Source organism: Ictalurus punctatus, chromosome 21 (assembly GCF_001660625.3).
Source record: "Ictalurus punctatus breed USDA103 chromosome 21, Coco_2.0, whole genome shotgun sequence".
NCBI lineage: Eukaryota > Metazoa > Chordata > Actinopteri > Siluriformes > Ictaluridae > Ictalurus > Ictalurus punctatus.
The window spans coordinates 2047969-2067398 of NC_030436.2; the positions used below are offsets into that span (position 1 = coordinate 2047969).

General features: G+C 40.2%; 1 protein-coding gene across 1 annotated transcript; it reads right to left on the reverse strand.

Annotated features, from left to right (window-relative positions):
- Positions 1-354: 354 nt before the first annotated feature.
- cass4 (Cas scaffold protein family member 4) lies at positions 355-16753 on the reverse strand. Its single transcript, XM_017496465.3, has 7 exons — positions 16437-16753; positions 7410-7754; positions 6464-6547; positions 6216-6302; positions 4751-6067; positions 4522-4608; positions 355-4219 (listed from the first exon to the last, which is right to left on the reverse strand). Exons 1-7 carry the CDS (start codon positions 16440-16442, stop codon positions 3809-3811), a joined length of 2337 nt encoding a protein of 778 aa, XP_017351954.1. The 5' UTR covers positions 16443-16753; the 3' UTR covers positions 355-3808.
- Between the last annotated feature and the right edge of the window lie 2677 nt (positions 16754-19430).

Genomic DNA, 19430 nt, shown 5'->3' on the forward strand with positions numbered 1-19430 from the left:
ATTAATAATCAAGAGTGTGTAAACTTTTGAACTGGTTCATTTGTGTAAATTCAGTTTTTATTGTGCTTTGTGGACTATATGTAAACATCTGTTATGTGAAATAGCGTATTGATGTACTGTGGCTAAGTGTGGCAGTGTTTTGCTACTGTTCAAAACCATAGGGATTGTTCCTGTGATGCATTTTTTTTGACCACACAATATATTTATTTAAAACAGGTTATATTTAGTCAAGCAATACATTATTTGATAGCCAGAGATTTGGCTGAAATTATATATATATATATATATATATATATATATATATATATATATATATATATATATATATATATATATATATATATAAAATGTGAAACTTGACAATAAAATTTAAAGAAACATATTTACACAGTGCATAGGAAGAGGGGGAAAGAGAGAAAGAGAGTGTGTGAAATGTCATAAAATGTACAAAAGTATAGTATAGTTATAGTATCCCTACAATATACAGTAGCTTCCAGAACCATTTGTACTCCTGATGAAAATAAGCAGTATAAATGTATAAATGCATATATGTATATATACATATATATATATTTTTAAAAGAATAACCAATGCAATAAGTACTATTTTGTGCTCAAATATACATTGTATATGTTTCGTTAAAAAAAATAATTTTTTTTCTTTTTCAAATGAAATGTTTTTAAGGCGAGACATTGCAGGTGAATAGGCGAAAATGTTTAATATGAAGATATTATCATGAAACTTTACCAATAAATTATATACATTATTACAGCAATTTTTTTTTGCATGAAGTTTTCTGAAAAAATACGTTTAGATATGCAAATAAGATACTCTCATTAAATATGCACTTATTTACATACCTTTAAAAAGCAAAAATCTAGTTATTGAAAAGTTATATTAAAAATATGTATATTTAATTTTAACAAATGTATTTTTTTTTTTTTTACTTGTACTTTCCTTGCTTATTGAATTATTTCCGTACTATGGATAGCTGCTTACATCTTTTTAATCCTCTCTGCATGGAATTTCGGCGTATTCATCTCTGTGTTTTTACTGTGCCGAGGTCTCTGTTGTAAAGTAGCGGAGCATGCCACGTGACGCATTTCGGCGAATCACATCCCCAGAAGTAAACTTTAAACTTCCACAGCCAATGAAATTCTGTCTCTTGGTTTAGAACAGCCTGTAGTTTCTCAATATTGGTGAGCTCTAGAAAGGAAATGTCTTTTTTGCCTGCCGTGTCTCGCCTTAAGTAGTAATGTTTTTAACCACAAAACACTGGTTTCAAAATGACCAGCATCCTTAAAAACATTAATATTTTATGACGCTTGCCTTGGACAGAATAACACAAAAGTGTCTTCCTATAATGTGTAAGAAAGGTTTATAAAAAGGTTGGAGGGATCATGCACCTCTCCTCTGTCTCTTTTGTGTTAGAAAATCGTTTCCAGGGTAACAGGCCATAAAAGATTTTTACATGTAGGCAACCTCATATTTATACCCCAGGGAAACAGACCATGGCTACTGCGTTCACGGTGAAAGAGAGCATCTGAAAAAGAATAACAATTTGTTTGCATTTATTGAAAATATTTCTTAGGCTGTCGATAATTTTGGCACATATAGTGCTGTGAAAAAGTATTTGCCCCCATCTTGATTTCTTCTGTTTGTATGTATATCTCATACTAAATAATTTTAGATCTTCAAACCAAATACAACGTAAATCAAAGGCAACCTGAGTAAACACATTACAGTTTTCATTTATTTATTATTTTTATTGAAGCAAAATAATCACCCATGTGAAAAACTAATTGCCCCATTAAACTTAAAATCTGCTTGTGCCACCTTTAGCAGCAATAACTGCAACCAAACGCTTCTGATAACTGGAGATCAGTCTTTCACTTACTTCTAGGACTAGGACTTACTCCAATACTTTGGATCATTGTCTTGCTGTATAATCCAGTCATGCTTGAGTTTCAACTTACAGACTGAAGACAGGACATTATCCTTTAGGATTTTCTGGTAGAGAGCAGAATTCATGTTTCCCTCAATCATTGCAAGTTGCCCAGGCCCTGAAGCAGTAAAGCATCCCCACACTATCACACTGCCTCCACCATGCTTGACCGTAGGTATGATGATCTTTTTGTGAGATTCTGTGTTTGATTTACGCCAGATGTAATGGGACCCCTGTCTTCCAAACAGTTCCACTTTCAACACATCAATACACAAGTCATTCTCCCAAAATATTTGAGAATCAGTAAGGTGTGTTCTGGCAAAATTCAGATGAGCCTTAATGTTCTTCTGGGTTAACAGTGGTTTTCACCTCACCATTTTTGCCCAGTGTCTTTCTGATAGTGGAGTCATGAACAGTGATTTTTATTGATGCAGGAGAGGCCTGTAGTTTCCTCGATGTTGTCCTTGTCTCTTTTGTGACTTCCTGGATGAGTCGTCGCTGTGCTCTTGGAGGAATGTTGGAAGGTCGGACACTTCTGGGAAGGGTCACCACTGTGCAGAGTTTTTCCATTTGGAGATAACGGCTCTCACTGTGGTTCTTTGGAGTCCCAGAGCCTTTGAAATAGCTTTGTGGGCAGCTGTGGGTCAGGTGGTAGAGCGGGTTGTCCACTAATCGTAGGGTTGGCGGTTCGATTCCCGGCCCACGTGACTCCACATGCCGAAGTGTCCTTGGGCAAGACACTGAACCCCAAGTTGCTCCCGATGGCAAGTTAGCGCCTTGCATGGCAGCTCTGCTACCATTGGTGTGTGTGTGAGTGTGTGTGTGAATGGGTGAATGAGACACAGTGTAAAGCGCTTTGGAACCACTAAGGTTAAAAAAGTGCTACATAAGTGCAGACCATTTACCATTACTTTGTAACCCTTCCCAGACTGATGTATTTCAATCACCATCTTCCTCATCATTTATGGAATTACTTTCAATTCTGGCATATCTGTAATCAGACCTGGTTGCTGAACCCCATTATGAATGCAGTTTCATAGATTTGGGGAATTAGTAACTACGGGAGCAGATACATTTTCACACAGGCCCAGCTGGTAATGGATAAGTTTTTTGCTTCAATAAAAAAAAAAACATTATAATTTAAAAACTGCATTTTGTGTTTACTCAGGTTGCCTTTGTTTTATCCTAAATTTTGTTTTAATTTCTGAAATAATTTAGTATGAGATAGACACCAAAAACAGAAGAAATCAGGATGGGGTAAATACTATTATTTAAAGAAAACAGTTCTACAGAAGGGTGATTTTGGTTTGGACAATGATAAACAGTTTCTCCTATTGTTTGCGTGGAAAAGCAGAATTATTGTGTGTAATGTTTATCTTCTACAGTCTTTATTTTTGCTCGTTTTGAGAAGGATGACAGTAATTTTGAAGGGCGCTGCTTATTATTCTCACTGAAATTCCGGCTACAACATCCGATGTCGAAAAACGTGCACGTTCTGCTTAAGTGAAAAGAATAAACCCTACTATCTCAAGATGTAGTCAACTGTAGTCAATACACTTATTTACGCAATGGCACATTTGTACGCTGCTTGTGGAAGATGCTATAGTCTTAATTTTAGACTAGTGCTAGTCTAACGATTTCTCCACCTAGTCTTGTATTTTATTGCTTTTTCCAGTGTTGCTTTAATAAATATGCATTATACATAGCTGAACGTGTCACATAATTGCACTTTACTTTTTGTTGCCTCACGTTGTTATTTTTTCTGACACACTTATAGAAGAACTGACAGAATAAAACTAAAAAAGAGAAAGCTGCCGGTATGAATCGGACTGAATGCACCACCGCTGTCCTTTCACAGACCCCTTAGCTGTCCAGAGATATGCGAAAATGGTGTGCCCTCTGAGCCAGCTCTTTGGCAAAGTCCTTTGCTTCCTGGATTGCCACTTTGTCAGGAAAGTGCAGCGCTGCTTTCTTGGTGGCTACTGCCAGTTGCTTGAGGAGAGCACACAAGTGGTTGCTTTTATACAGTAGTTCATGACTGTCCTGCATCTTCTGGGCTTCACAAAAAAGTGTGTCTATTAGCCTCTGGCCCGCCATGATAACCAGCTTACTGTGGGATATGAACTTCTCAGGGGGCTGTTGCTCCTCCAGGCTATTAACAAACACAGCAATGGCCTTCCTAATGGCCCCAAAATACAGACGGCAGTGGTCAGAAATAACGGGTCTAGGGGGTTGGCTTGTGCTGTCAGGGCATGTAGGCTCTGGTTTGGAAGTCTGAAAATTACAAGCATAAAGAAAACATTGAGACATTCCATTACAAAGTTGTGTGTGTGTGTGTGTGTGTGTGTGTGTGTGTGTGTGTGTGTGTGTGTGTGTGTGTGTGCACGCACACAGGATGGATGCAGTTGTAGTTAAGAAGGAAATAAGCAGTTGTGATGAAAGGGTCGACCTCCAACTTTAGCATCTACAGCAAATTTGTAAGCATTCAAGAATTATGGCCAGGGATCCTGCTGACTCTGATGTCGGTTCCTTTTCAGGACACAGAATTGGCACATATAAATGGATAAAATCATTACCTGTTCTCTCTCGTTTCCTCCATTTGTGTCCGATTTTATGTTGTTTTTTGCTTCACTTTGCTGTTGCTTTTCGAATTCTGTCTTGGCCTGTAAAAATGATGAGAACAGACGAAATAAAAAATATGCAAAGGTCAATGTCTAAGCATATAGAGCCGGATTTTTTAACTTGACAGACACCAGAGGTATTCAGATGCAAACTCTTGAAACATTTTAGAAAAGGCCTGTTTACCTGAAGTTTTACATAATCATCATCCCCCTGTGTATCTAGCAGTGGTTCGTTCTTGTCGAGGTTTTTTATCACATGTGGTGGACTGGTGTTCTTTGGCATTTCTGGCTCTTTCGAGGAGTTTCTGAACAGAAGCTTGCTGTTGGCATTTATAATAGACACCAACCGTTTAATGTCTTCTGGCAAAGTGCGGGCCACCATGACGAAGCGCTCTAGCTGGTCTGAAGACTGCTGCTGCCCGAGATCCTGAGCCAGGACATCCAGAGCCCAGCCCAAGCCACCAAGAGCATCCACAGATGTCTGCAGTATCAGTCCTGAGTCCTCCACGATAGAGAGCTGCTTCTGGAGCCTGGCCTGCAGGTTAGAGTCAGTGAGCCGCTGCGCATTACCTCGAATATCCAGAACAAAGTTGAGAAAGGACGTGACTGAGTTGGCCACATCCTCTGAGGCTGCACGGATCTCCCGGAGGTGCTGGTCCAGGTGCTCACGGCTTCTCCAGTGGCTACTTACGAAGTTCATGAGTTTGGGCACAGCCTGGCAGACTGTTTCCTGGAGCTGCAAAAGCCTTTGGGTCGTTTCCTCCGGGGACAGTGTGATCTCGCGCAGTGGCTCTGGTGAGGGGGAGGCCAGCAGCAGAGAGTCACAGGAGCTCCTGGAAGAGCTAGAGGTGGTGGAGGAGGTGGACACTGTGGAGTTCCGTTGGTTCTTGGAAAGAGGCAGACCTCTGCCATTCTTCACCTCGTTTTCAATGGTTATTGCCCCCCTCTCCTGTAGTTCTCTGGACAACATAATATTTCTGCCCCATAATGAACGTCCTCGAGGATGATCAGGCCTTGGTCCAGGTTTGCACCTGTATTCCAGAGGTTTAGAAACATTTTCAGAATCACCTGGGTTTATAACTTGCTGATTTGGGAGTGTTAGTCCATTCAGAATGGGTTCTCTTTGCTTGAGGCTAGGTGGTACATCATAGATACATTCTTTCTCTGGTGGGGTAGAGTCTATCCTTTGTTGTGCTTTCTCACTACATTTTGGGAAGTCGTAGAGCAAGCCATCAGAGACTGCTGCGGGAAGAGCACATTTTGGGGGCGTATCATAGAGCTCTTTTCCAGAATGCGCACCTTTGGACGAGATTGTGCCATGGATACCACGTTCACTGATAGGTATTTCAGGCGCTACAGGCACATCATATATCTGCTCAAACTTCCGTGGGTTAGGCAAAGAGCTGTATTTGGAAAGCAGCTTTAGGTGTTGCTGACTTTTGGAAGGAACAGGAATATCATAATTGTGGTCTTTGGATGGTGTGGGTGGTACAGCATAAATCTGTAAAACATTAGGAGACTTTGTTACAATGGAAAGATTTTTGTATTACACTTATAATATGCTACACGCGGTAAAACTTTGAGAAAACGTTGATTTTACTGCAGATATTTAAGACAAAATAGAACTGACTACTGTATTCTGCACATACATTTTTGCATGGTGTCCATATGCTGTTGTCCATGATTTCATATGTCCTCTGAATGTTAGCAGCTGGTGTAGGCCGTGTCGATAGGGGCTGTATTTATGGACAGATATAAATCGTTGCTCATATTATTATTAGTCAATCATTAAGAGAAATAAAGTAGTGTATGAAAGTGTTCGTATAATAATATTGAATCAAGTATTAACAGTAATACACGTTAACTTAATTGTTCCATTGAAAAAAGAGAGTCTTACTAGGCACAAAGTGCCCTTTCTCCCAAGGTTAGGAACAGCATACACATCTGCATTGGGACTGGAGCGATCACGAGCAATCAGCATCTTTAAAACACAAAACCAAATGTACAGTTACATTTATGGCGTTCGACAGACGCTCTTATCCAGAGCCATTGACACAAGTGCTTTGAAGTCTCTACCAATAAATACATACTGATAGTGGTTCACTAGGTAATGGAGTAAGAATACCAGCAGTCTAAAAACCCTGTTTGGGAGGGAATATGGTAACAAAAGCACACAGAAACCACCATTAAAATAATAATAATAATAAATAAATAAAAGTGCTAATTTAAGTATTTTCTCAAAATCAAATCTTTATGTCACCTTTGTACCATCGTATTGTTTTCCCCCTCAGGGAGCCATATTAGGACCTGTTTTTGAGCAGACATGCTAAGCTCGGTATGTCTGCCGATTTAACCCAGTTCTCTAATTAAAAACACAAAGCACATTAACTGGAAGAGAACTACCGTAAAGGTAAAATTTCTCCCTGGAGCATGGAGGGAAATCAGCAATGTGGGCTTGCCAGCCTGACACCTCTCTATCCCCCTCTGTCCTTCTGCTGGTTGTAGTTAACGGTGTCTGAAGTCTGTCCTCTGGGTTATTTTATGGGCCCATAAAAATGCTCAGGCAGAGGCCGAGTCAGAGCATCTGCTAGTGCTTTATCCAGCAGGGGTCACCACATAACTGCCTATTAACCTGCAGTTGTATCGCTACCAGCTCTTTTCTTTTCTGTGGCGTAATCTTGATGTTTTGCGACTTAAACCGTACTAGTGAATCCTGTCAAGTTATTAACTGTTTACCTTTTCTCATTAAAAACCTGAAGGGTGCATATCTTTTTATCTCCACTACACCAACATGCACTCTTCTTTTTAAAAAAAAAAAAAAGAAAAAAAAAAAGGATGTATACCTTGTTTAGAGAGCGGGTTCTGTCCAGTGTTGCAGCTTTCCGTGGGGAAAGGACAGGACTGTGCACACTGTGCGTGGATGGCGCCCTGTAGACCTGTCCCATGGCCTCGTAAGTTGGGTTTGCATCTAATAATGGACGTGGGATTTGATAGATAGTCTCGGATGGCGAGAGGAGCCGCAGTCGATTGGCCGGCGCCAGGCCTTCCTGGCCATGCAGAGAGCATTTCCACCAGCCTACACTGCCCTCAACAGTTTGCTCTATCACCACAACAACATCACCCTTGTGGAAGGCCAGCTCATCTGGGCTTTCAGCTGTGTTGTCATAGAGTGCTTTGGCGAGGATGGTCTAGGGAGAAAACGTGACATCATTTATATTCACAATACAAAAACTCTGCACAGAGACAATGCACAGGCACAGGGGCTAACGGGGATGCTAGTGCCTTCCCGAAGTAATGATCAGAACAAACAAGGCCTTTGTGTGATGATGATAATAGGCCCGGCCATAGCTAGGCACTACTAGGAATGTTAGTGACTTTATTCCTTAGATTCTTTGTGGCCTGAAACAGAGCCTCACAACATATGAAGTCATAGCCATGTAATCCAGTGTATAATCCTTCCTGGGACAACAGAATGTAAAATCAGGTCTGGTTTCACCCTCCTGTTATGTTGGGGGAAAAAAGGTACATCCGTTATGTTATGGGTCAAAATGACTTCCACACTTTAAATACACACAAAAACAGCAAAAAAAAAACAGTAAGCTTTTATAACGGCGTGTCTGAGACAAGCCGAAGAAATATGTGCATATAAGTCCGTGAATGTATTTCAGAAAACTCTCAAGCTGACCCATAACATAATCGGAGGGTTAAAATTCTCACTCCATTCTGAAATGTCTAATAACAGATTGTCGATGAATCATGGTTAGCATTCTGTTTTTATCTGTTGTCTGTCATCTTGTTCCTATGAAAGCCTGGTTGTCAAATAAAGATAAACATATTTAGATAATTAGTCATTCGTTAGTAATCCATCACAGTCCATTTAGCTGCAGTAGGATGGCAGTAGTTACAGGCAGGTGTAACTAGCTACAAGAGTTACTTCATGTGTCTGGCTTTTTGCTTCCTGTCACAGTTTCCGTTGGGGAAATAAAAGGAAGTTGTTTCCCCAGTACTTCTCCAAATAAAAGTTCCTGTATATCTCAGAAACCCCCAAAACTACATGATATAGAGAGCAAAAAGCAAAACAGACCTGTCCAGTAAATCAATCGCTAATATTACAATTCGAACTACTGTTCTGCTGTTTATTCAGGAACTTATGTACAAGGTTTTGTAGACATACACACCACCACCTGCAAATCCTAAATTCAGCACAAACATATGCTACGTCCAATATGCACAAACACACGTGCACATGGACATGCACGCACACTTGTGCATGTGTCCCTTTATCCCGGGTCCCATGTGTTCAGAAATTCCTCAGCAGCAACAGTTACACACACTCATTAACTCTACGCTATCTTCTCCATGGCCAGTGTAGGGTGGAGACACTGATATGTATATATATATATATATATATATATATATATATATATATATATATATATATATATGTGTGTGTGTGTGTGTGTGTGTGTGTGTGTGTGTATATATATATATATATATATATATATATATATATATACACATATATGCATACAGAGCCCTCCACTAATATTGGCACCCTTGGTAAAAATAAGTAAAGAAAGCTTTGAAAAATTGTTTTTCGTTGTTTAACCTTTGATGTTTTGTTTAATAAAATCCTAAAAATACTCTCCTCTCATGGATGTCAAACAATTGCAAACAAAACACAGGTTTATAAAAAAAATTTTTTTTTTAAATCTTTGCAACAATTATTGGCACCCTTTTAGTCAATACTTTGCGCTACCTCCCTTTGCCAAGATAACAGCTCTGAGTCTTCTCCTATAACGCTGATGAGGTTGGAGAATACATGGCGAGGGATCTGAGAGCGTTCCTCCATACAGAATCTCTTCACATTTAGAGGTCCACGCTGGTGGACTCTCCTCTTCAGTTCACCCCACAGGTTTTCTATGGGGTTCAGGTCAGGGGACTGGGATGGTCATGGCAGGATCTTGATTTTGTGGTCAGTAAACCATTTCTGTGTTGATTTTGATGATGCTTTGGATCATTGTCCTGCTGGAAGATCCAACCACGGCCCATTTGAAGATTTCTGGCAGAGGCAGTCAGGTTTTCATTTTTTATTTTTCCATGTGGCTACCACTCTGTGTGTGCCAAAACTGCCAATGCTTGTGTATTTTCTTATAGCCACGCCCCATTGTGTGAAGCTCGACAACCTTTTGCCGCACATCACAGCTACATTCCTTGCTCTTACCCATCGTTATGAATGACTAAGGGAATTTGGCCTGTGTGTTACCTCATATTTATACCCTTGTGAAACAGGAAGTCAAGGTTGAACAATATCCTGTTCCTAGTCACCCAGGTGTATGAAAAAAGTAACATATCAATGGGGAGTATACTTCAAATATATTTTTTTCATATGAATTCATAGGGGTGCCAATTATTGTTGCACACCTATATTTAACAAACTTTTTTTTTTCTTTTATAAACCTCTGTTGTGTTTGTAATTGTTTGAAATCCATGAGAGTAGAGTATTTTTGTGAACTGTTTGAAGAAAAGATCAAAAGGTTCAACAATAAAGACGATTTTTCACAGCCTTCTCTGCTCATATTTACCAACGGTGCCAATATTAGTGGAGGGAACTGTATATGTGTGTGTATATATATATATATATATTAGTCTTATATCTGTTCAGTGACCGACAAATGCAGCAGCTATGAAAACCATTTGGACTTTTCCTGTGAATCATAGCTTAAATGAATAAGTGATGAAATATTAAGAGGAATTCAGCAGAGTTCTCAGTGATGGAGTTCTCTACCCACTCTGTCATATGTCATGAACTTCTCAGTGTGCTGTGAATTCCCCCAGCTTCCGTTAAAATGCTATTTTCATGTACCCGATATGAGGATGTGCTTCTGACATTCGAATTCGAAGTGACCAATTACTCTGAGGGTGGACAGTACTGATCTGCAAGTTGTTCGGATCCCACGGCTCACCCTATCCTCACTCCCCACACGCGGCTGCCTTCCTTCCTCAGTCGTCAGCCTCCCACTGATAAGTCCTACCAGCGACCTTAAATGGAGCTGGCCTCTTTTTGTAGATGAATCTTTGACAACAAAGGCTCTATTGAGTTCAGCAGGCTGACATGACAAGCACCTGTTGTACTGCACTGCTTTTAGCGTACCAATCACAACAGCCATACAGCTACAGTGTGACTCATGCGACACGTCCCAGGTGGTGGGCAACACATATCCTGAGAGAAAACCACTATTACACACAAAGTGTCAGAATATGCGATGTATTTTAATTGTTAAAAAAAACAAAACAAGTATGATCTCTGTTTCTGCTGTTGATTTAGACTTCAGAGTACTCTTTTTATGAGACAATGCTTAGATGGTATGTGGAGGTGCCTTCGAGTGTGTGTGTGTGTGTGTATGCACACTATACTGTTGCTGACTGAGAACATTTCCAAGTCTGTGTGCCGTGTGCGACGTGGTCACAGTCAGCTGTGAGGTGTTGGGATTTCTCCACGTGTGTTTGTGGGGATGAGGGTGAGACAGCTGGCCGGAACTTTCTTTCAGCAGCTGTCTCTCTCTCTCTCTCTCTCTCTCTCTCTCTCGCCCTCTCTCTGAGTCATACGGACAAATAAGTATGTTACACTGTGGGTAACATGAAAACTATGATATCATGCTTTGACACTATACTAGTGTCTCATCCTTCTTCTAGTCTAATTATGGCTTGCTTGCAGTTGTGTGTCAGAGGCTTCCTGTAGAAAGATACAGTTCCAAAATACTCCATTTAGCAGTGAGCTGTTCTTTTTTTTCCTCAGTTAGGAATTACTATGAAAACACTGTGTGTGTTTGTGCGTGCGTGCGTGCGTGCATGCGTGTGTGTGCGCGCGCAGGGTTGCCAGGTCTCATCAAAATTTCCAGCCCAAATGCATATCGAATCTGCAAAAAAAAAAGAAAAAAAAAAAAAGACCTGAAACCAGCCCAAAACCATTGGGCATGAAAAAAGAGAGATGCAATTTTCTTCTTTTTCTCAGTTTTGCATGGGAAGCAGTGGTGCGTGTGTGTGTGTGTGTGTGTGTGTGTGTGTGTGTGTGTGTGTGTGTGTGTGTGTTTGTTTGCAATATCTGCCATTTTTATCATCGCCTATTGCTCTCACTGACTTTCCGTATCCGTTTGCTCATTTTCAGGTTCGAGGTGGATGCAGGGTCTATCCTGGAACTACTGGGTGAGGCGGAAGTTCAGCCTGGATGAGATGCCAATCCACTGCAGGGCTGGAACAGCCATTATTCACTCCATAATCCCATTTTCCCTCTCCTAATCTTTGCAATATGTCTTATAATAGAAATGGTTCTGGACATTGTAGAGGCTGTCTGTAGGTGGGTTTTTTTTTTTTTTTTTTTGGTGTTTCAGCCCCCAAAAACCACCACTTATTGATTTGCTTTTTCCACCCACAACTTTGTTCCATAACAAGCCAAATTTGGCATAAAAACTGACTGCACACTGACACACTGTGTATTGTACATGTGTCAGTTTGTGTGCCGTGTGAACTTGTACTAGCACATCCTGTGTGCTGCGTTATGACGACAATCAAAGTCCATTAACTGGCTCCAAAGGGGTAATTCCTATGGGAATTATGCCCTCCCCCCCACCACCCCCAATTCACTTTAACCTACGACCTTGGGAGTGAGAAATGTCTTGCGCCAGCTCCGCACCTCTCCACAAAATAAACACATAATTATGGCAACCCCAGCAAAGGAATCTAGGTGTAAGGCAATAAGGATGCAATGCAAAGAATGACAAAGACATAAAGAGGATCCTCACTTTTATGAGAATAGTTTCAAGAGTTATGTGACCAGCGGTCATAGTGTGCACCCACGTCATCCAGGTCAGCCATCTTAGGAACGTAAATGGGGATACGGAGGGAGGATGCTGGGACTTATGGCCCCTTCAGGCCCCAGCTTGTCTGTGTTACTTGCCTTATTAGCTGCGCTGGTATTTCCTGTCTCTGAACTATGACAAATATCATACACAAACACCATGTTTCTCAGAGTCTGCTTTCCGGGCTCCGATGTTTTAATTCATTCAGCAGTAGGATGCTATTCCTCTGAATGATCGAACGCTGTTTAGATTTGGATAGTGAACGCTGCACATCGCTCAGCTGCAGGCTTCATTTACAGACCGGACTGTGGTGAAGAACACCTGCTGAGCCGTAACAAACACAAGATTTATGACACATTTTCCATTTTCTTGACCACATGCTACATAGAGAACAGAATAGAGATATGCAGAAGATATTAGACTTCCAGTGCAGACCAACACTTTGCTTGGTCGTACCAAACGAAAAGGGTACAAAGTTGGTACGAAGTGGTCTATGACAGATGCGTTATGCCAGATGCGCTGGTGGGATAGAGTCTCTCCTATACAGTAAATTCATGAGTGCATGCAAGTTATTCTAGAAGAAGCGATGCCTTGAGTGAGTGGGCCTTCTGCTGCCACATATGCTTATCAGTTCTTGTGGTTTAGCTTAAAGCTGACTTCCTGGACCCGCATGCCTTCTGTCTTTGCGCTGTCTTTACCCTCACCACAGTTTAAACCTCTTCCTGCTACCATGCTTTCCACAGTGAAGTGACACTGTGTGAACTATAATCTGAGCCACAAATATCGCTTTTTTCCTTGACCCATATATAACAAGGTTAGTTTTATTAGTGAAAAGTAAAACTAAAAAAAAAAAAAAAAAAAAAGGTTTGTTCCGAACAATTCAGACAAATCGATTATTATTGTAGATTAAACAATGCATCATTTTCTACCAAGCAAGTTAGTCGTGTTTGCATATAATCAGCATTATCTAGTTAACTAGCAGCCAGTAGTGTGTGTCTGTCATAGGTCATTAATAATACTGTATAACAGAAGAGCAATGCTCATTACAGACCACATTCTCAAGCTGTTTTTGACCAGATTGGCCAAATGAAAAGGGAGAAATCAGAAATGTTTGCAAAAAAAAAAGAAAAAAAAAAGAAGAGGTTAATATGAGCAAGATTACTGAAACTGAGAAGCCACGCGTGGTTCGCAGTCGGTTGCACATGCAGGCTAAAGATAAAGTTTCGCAGTATGAGAACTGATAAGAAGAATGAAAAAAAAAATACTATGGCATTCAAGTAGCTATGTGATGTTTAGTGTTGGGTGGAGTAGAAAGAAACGTACTGGTACTATAGGATAAGCGGTAAAGAAAATGGATGGATGGACTAGATGGATTGCAAGAAATCCCAGGCAACTGATGTTATGAGCACACTCAGGAGATGAAAAGTTTAAAATGACGATTCACAGATGCAGTAAATGCAATCAAGCAGTACATAAATAGTAAAGGGATGTTTGCTTGCTTCATGCCACCACATATTCGAATAGGCGTGTAGTCAGATTTACCGTCGTATGACGGTGCGAAGCTTGGTGCACGATTTAAATATGGAGAACCCTCGTCCCATAGCAACCCATATTTAGATCAAATATCATAAATAATCGGATTATTTAGGTCTCAAAATTTGAACAGTAAACACAGCGGACTTTTCAGGGTCAATTTGAACCATATTTCAACACCAATACAGCACAACCAAGCTGATAATACTGTACTGTATGTCTGAACTCGTGACCATGAACCAGGTGAAGAAGAAAACTGATCTGATTGAGCAGTTCACCCTGACTCCTGACTCTGAATCCAATCACTTGGATTCCATACAGCTTCACTAGTATTCCACACAGCTCCAGCTATAGTTTACGCGATAGCCAAGACGATGCTCACACAGTCAGAGACTGAGACAAACATCTGGAGACCCAGACGTCCATACAGGAATCGGTTTAGACACGAATCAGGTCACTGGTTGAATCCAAAGTACGCATCGCGTTCTTGTTGTGCTTTTTATAGTTGCAACTGGAGGATGAATCATTGAACATCTCGCATGGTGAGAACAAGATGGGAAATGAAAGTAGTTGCAAAAGTGCTCAGTAATTTAGTAATTTAGCTCACGAGGACAGAATAGAATGATTCATGATCTTTCGTGACAATTTATAGCAACAGTAACCTTTCAAATTCAAAGGGTCCAGTGAGATTTGCCAATTCATGGTGAATTTAATATCTCTTAATATATCCACGGTGATTTTGCGACCGTGACACAAAATTCGTAGTCAGAACGAACACTTCTCGTTCTCAAAATGGAAATTGTTTCGCACAGTGCTGTGCAAAAGTCTTGTAAAGGCATGTGTGAAGTTGGTGTGACCTCACTCTGCAATTAAAACCACCTTGCGCAGTTGTTTTTTTTATCTATTTATTTTTTTTAAAATAATTGGCTGGTAAGTTTTAGAAGCTGCCACAATTCTCCAAAACACTTAAGCTGTTGCACTTGCTTCTTTTTCCTGCTCCTATACAAAACAATACAAGTCTTCATTATGTTTTTATCTAAAGAAAGTGCGGAAATACTGAATGCTTAGAAACCTAAAATGAGCTCTTATCTGCTAAAGACATAAAACAAACATCTGGCAACAACAACAACAACAAAAACATCATCTTGGCAAGTGAAAATATCTGAATATAGTCAAATGTATCTTTACGATTACAATAAATCAAATATAAGATCATTAAACTTATTTCTGGACATTTCAAGCTTGTAGTTTTGTTTTGTTTCGTTTTTACTCTATTGGCAGGTAATTTTTTTTTACTTCTTTTTAGAAATAAATGCATAAAATTAGCTAAATTATCTGCCAGTAGAGCAAGACTATTTCAAGCTAGAAGTGAGTATACACGCCTTGAAATAGGTTTAATAATCTCTGATTTGTTGTAATCTTATAATATACATTTGACTATGTTCTAGGTATTTCCACTCGCTAAGATGTCAAGTTTTGCAGTGAAGACAAAAGTTATATAAAAATGTGCCGGATAGTGTCTGAGACTTTTACACAGTACTGTATGTCAAATCTGTGTCAGTCGGTTACAGCAGCCTCAGCACAACATTTAGCCCAGACTGCTGACTTCCACTCGTCTGCACGTCGATTTCACATATTCTAACGGAAAGCATCTAGTTAACGACACCCGTAAAATCCAGTCTCAGCACTCTCTCTGTCTCAGCCAGAGGATCATATTACACTGCACTAATGCAGGACCTAAACAAGGCTGGGGTGGGTGGGGGGGCTGGCGTGTTGAAAGGAGGTCAGTGGGGCGCATGGGCTCGCAGCACATCCTGAAGACCTATATACTGACAGCTGGAGGTCCAGGGACAAAATATGACGCTTATAAAGTCATGAGGTGAAAAAGTAGCCACATTTCTCCAGTCCTTTACAATGAGAATCCAGTTCATTTGCCAAGCGGATTAACATACTTCTATAGTGATTTGCTTGGCAAAGGGTTTTGAATACAGTGCAAGAGTACAGGTGAGTACTTGAGGGGAAAAGGTCCTGCAGTTGCTCACTGGTGGTTCAGGGATCTGAACACATAACCTTCCAGTCACTAGCATATTACAGCTAAACAGTGACCGGGCTGCTGCTCTCCATGATACATCAACAAGCAAACCAGTGTTATTCTTGAAACAACAATGAATCATTTGAACGATTAACAGTTAGTCCTTCTTTCATCTATTCCGTAAGAGTGTTCATGCATACTGTCCACATCTACAATTTATAACAGAACAAGGTACAGCTAATTATATCTGCAGTATACTGTACCCTGGCTGTGTATAGAGAAATAAATCATTGGCGTGTGCAAAAACGTTTGCATTTATTTACAACCAAATCATATGAACGGCTTCGTAAACCTTTAAGCTTGATATGAAAAATATACATATTACAATGCAGTTCACGTCTTATCCGAGAGAGACAAATTATTGGGTTTATATAAACAGTGCTTACCTCCATTTTTGATGAAGGGAAAAGTACAATTCCACCCAGAGGTCAGTTCAGAGCTTAAACATGTCTGACAGATGAATTAAAGTCTGCTTTTCTGACTAAATAAAAATCCCCCTGTAGCTGTGCATCTGTCTCTCTCTCCCTCTATCACTCTCTCTCACGCACACACACACGCACACGCACGCACACACTGTCTGAGACTCAGACTTTACAATAAGGGGCGGGGCAGAGAAGCATGCGGCAACATCATATACTCTGCCTAACAAACAGCTCCGCCAATCACACATTCCTCTACAGTTTTCCCAGCCCCATGTGCTATGTCACTCCCTCCACTTTTCAGCGAAAACATCAAGCCTGGGTTGTGAACTGGGGAAGAACGTACTTGCGGTCGTTTTTCCTCGGTGAAAAGAAGAAATCGTCTGGTCGATTCCTGATAAGTTTAAGAAACATTTTACACTGAACTATTCGCACGGTACTCTGTGTTAAAATTTTCCATTCTGTGGGAACTTATCTTCTGCTTTTGTCTCTCTGCAGCTCGGCGTCCGGGTGATTTATTCTGAATGCTTTATTTAAAAGGCTGACATTCCCAGGCGTCTGAGCTTTGCTGTCAGGACACACACAATGAAGCAAAGCCTTAAGAATGACCTGCTGGGGGTTGGGAGGCATAGAGAAAGACATTAGAGGAGATTTTACACACTGACCTTGTATTTACTGACAACAAGAGTGTGAGGCACACACACAGTACTTTACTGACCAAATTCTACCAGTTTAGTTGTGTGACAGAAACTAATCCAAGCACAGAGCTGTGCAGTGTGAAGGTGAAGGCCTGATGGCTTTCTTGGGATTGAAAGTCATAACCTTTCGAGATTTAGTCGAGAATCTTAAATGCCGGGTGCAGAAGAGGAAAGAAAGCTCCGTGTACCAGACGTTCTGGCAAGAACACTAAGTAGGCATGAATAACAGTGTTTGGAACGGAGTACTTGTAGTTACGGACAAAAATCTTGCAGAAAACCCGGTGAGCAAATCCTCAGCGATGCTTCAAATGAAGAAAACCCGCACACAAAATCTCTCTGCAGTCCATCTGTGATTTTAATCGAATGTAGAATAGTAAAGTGAACTAATAATGGTGGTTCTATGCTGGTCGTTTTCCAATAACAGCATGTCTCAAAGTGTCTTATTCCTCTTGTACACACAGCAATTATATAACGTGTGTTATTTATTAAAGGAGGACATGTCAGGTTGTTAATCTAATGTTGTGGAACATCCATGAAAGAAATTCTTGTTATAGTTTCCGTTATAAACAGCTATAATCCGTCTTTCTCTAGTCTTATTAAGATAGAAACAGCAGCCTGTCACATAACTGAGAAACTAACGTCTTGAAGACTCTCACCGTGCCAGTGAACTTAAAGTAACTGAAGTGTTCGCTCATGAATGTTAAATAAAAGTCTCCTCACGGAAAGCTTCCCCACAGCAGTGTTTACATATTTTTCGTTGCTAAAGTACACTTAAAAAAAAAAAAAAAAAGTATCCACTTATAGACCCCTGTGTTTTTGCATTTTTTCCATTGATAAATTACATTTGAATAAAAAAAAAAAAATGCACTTATACATCTCTGAGTGTGAAACAGCTTGCTAGAGAGCTAATATGCTTAATTTACTGTATATCGTTTTAACAAACCTACATAGCTCACCTAAACTCTAGAAACTAGCCAGCTAACAGATAACCACATTACATTCTTACTGAGGAGTTGCCTATAATGGACACATTTAGCTTCTCGACTCAGGAAAATGGGCCAAAATTTAAAAAAAAAAAAAACATTTTAATTTTTTTATTTTTTTTAAAGATTTAACTAAGACTAAAAAGTCAAAAGTTGTAAAATGCCTGGAAGAGGAATGCAGCACACTACAGATTTCGAAACCTTTGAGGCGTGACCACCAGACAATCAAACGCTTTGATATGAATATGCATGGTCGCAAAAAACGTGTGGAGTAGAAAAGGCGCAAGTTGATTGCGAGCGCGTTAGTCTCCAGTACCGCCATATTTCAGAACTGCAACCTTCCAGGAGTGCCCAGATGTACGAGGTGTCAGGCGCTCAGACACATGGCTAAGGTAAAGAAGGCTGAAACATGACCACCACTGAATAAGTCTCACAAGCTTAAGTGTCATGACAGGGCCAAGAAATACCAGAAGAGCAATTTCTCAAAGGTTTTATGGACAGATGAATGAACAGTGACTCTAGATGGCCCAGATGGGTGGGCCCGTGTGTGGATCACTAATGAACACGGAGTACCAGTTTGAGTGGAGGGGTACTGCTGTGGGCTGGTTATTATTAATGATGAGCTAGTTGGACCTTTTTGGGTCCAAAAAAAAAAAAAAAAAAAAAAAATTGGACTGAAAATCAACTCCCAAACCTACTGCAAGGTTCTAGAAGACACTTTCTTTAAGAAGTGGTACAGGAAGAAAGCAACATTCAAGAAGGCCATGACCTTTATGCAGGACAATGCATGGAGGTACACCACGGCTTGGCTAGTCAGCCGAGGCATCAATGATGACCTGGACTCCTACCTCACCTGACTTAAATCCTACTGAGACCTTCTGGGCCATTCTCAAACAGAAGATTTACAATGAGGTAAACAATTCGCCTCTTTGAGCAGCATTTGGTAGGCTGTGGTGACTACCTTAGACCAAATTTATCATGAAAAAAACACAGATTGGTTCAATGAGAAGTCTCATGGTGGCTATATTCATCACTGTATAGTTTTGAAGGGTCAAAATTGTTTTTGTTAATTGTTATATGCTATTGTATGTTAGTTATTTGTTAAACAAGTGACAAAAATATTTGAAATGTAGTTGCCTGATAACTGTGCAGCTAATAATTTCAAATCTCCATTTTTCTTGGTTAAACATTCTATTTCACTGTGAAATGAACATTTAGGATCAACTGAGACAATTGTATTTGTTCACCAATAAAGTTAAGCTGAGAAATAGCATTTGCCA

What these genes read in the sequence shown, in the direction of transcription:
- cass4 (XM_017496465.3), bottom strand. An exon ending in TATGGACACCATGCAAAAAT is followed by an intron (nt 6,068 to 6,215) that starts GTATGTGCAGAA and finishes AATGTTTTACAG; the next exon opens with ATTTATGCTGTACCACCCAC. An exon ending in ATGATTATGTAAAACTTCAG is followed by an intron (nt 4,609 to 4,750) that starts GTAAACAGGCCT and finishes TCATTTTTACAG; the next exon opens with GCCAAGACAGAATTCGAAAA.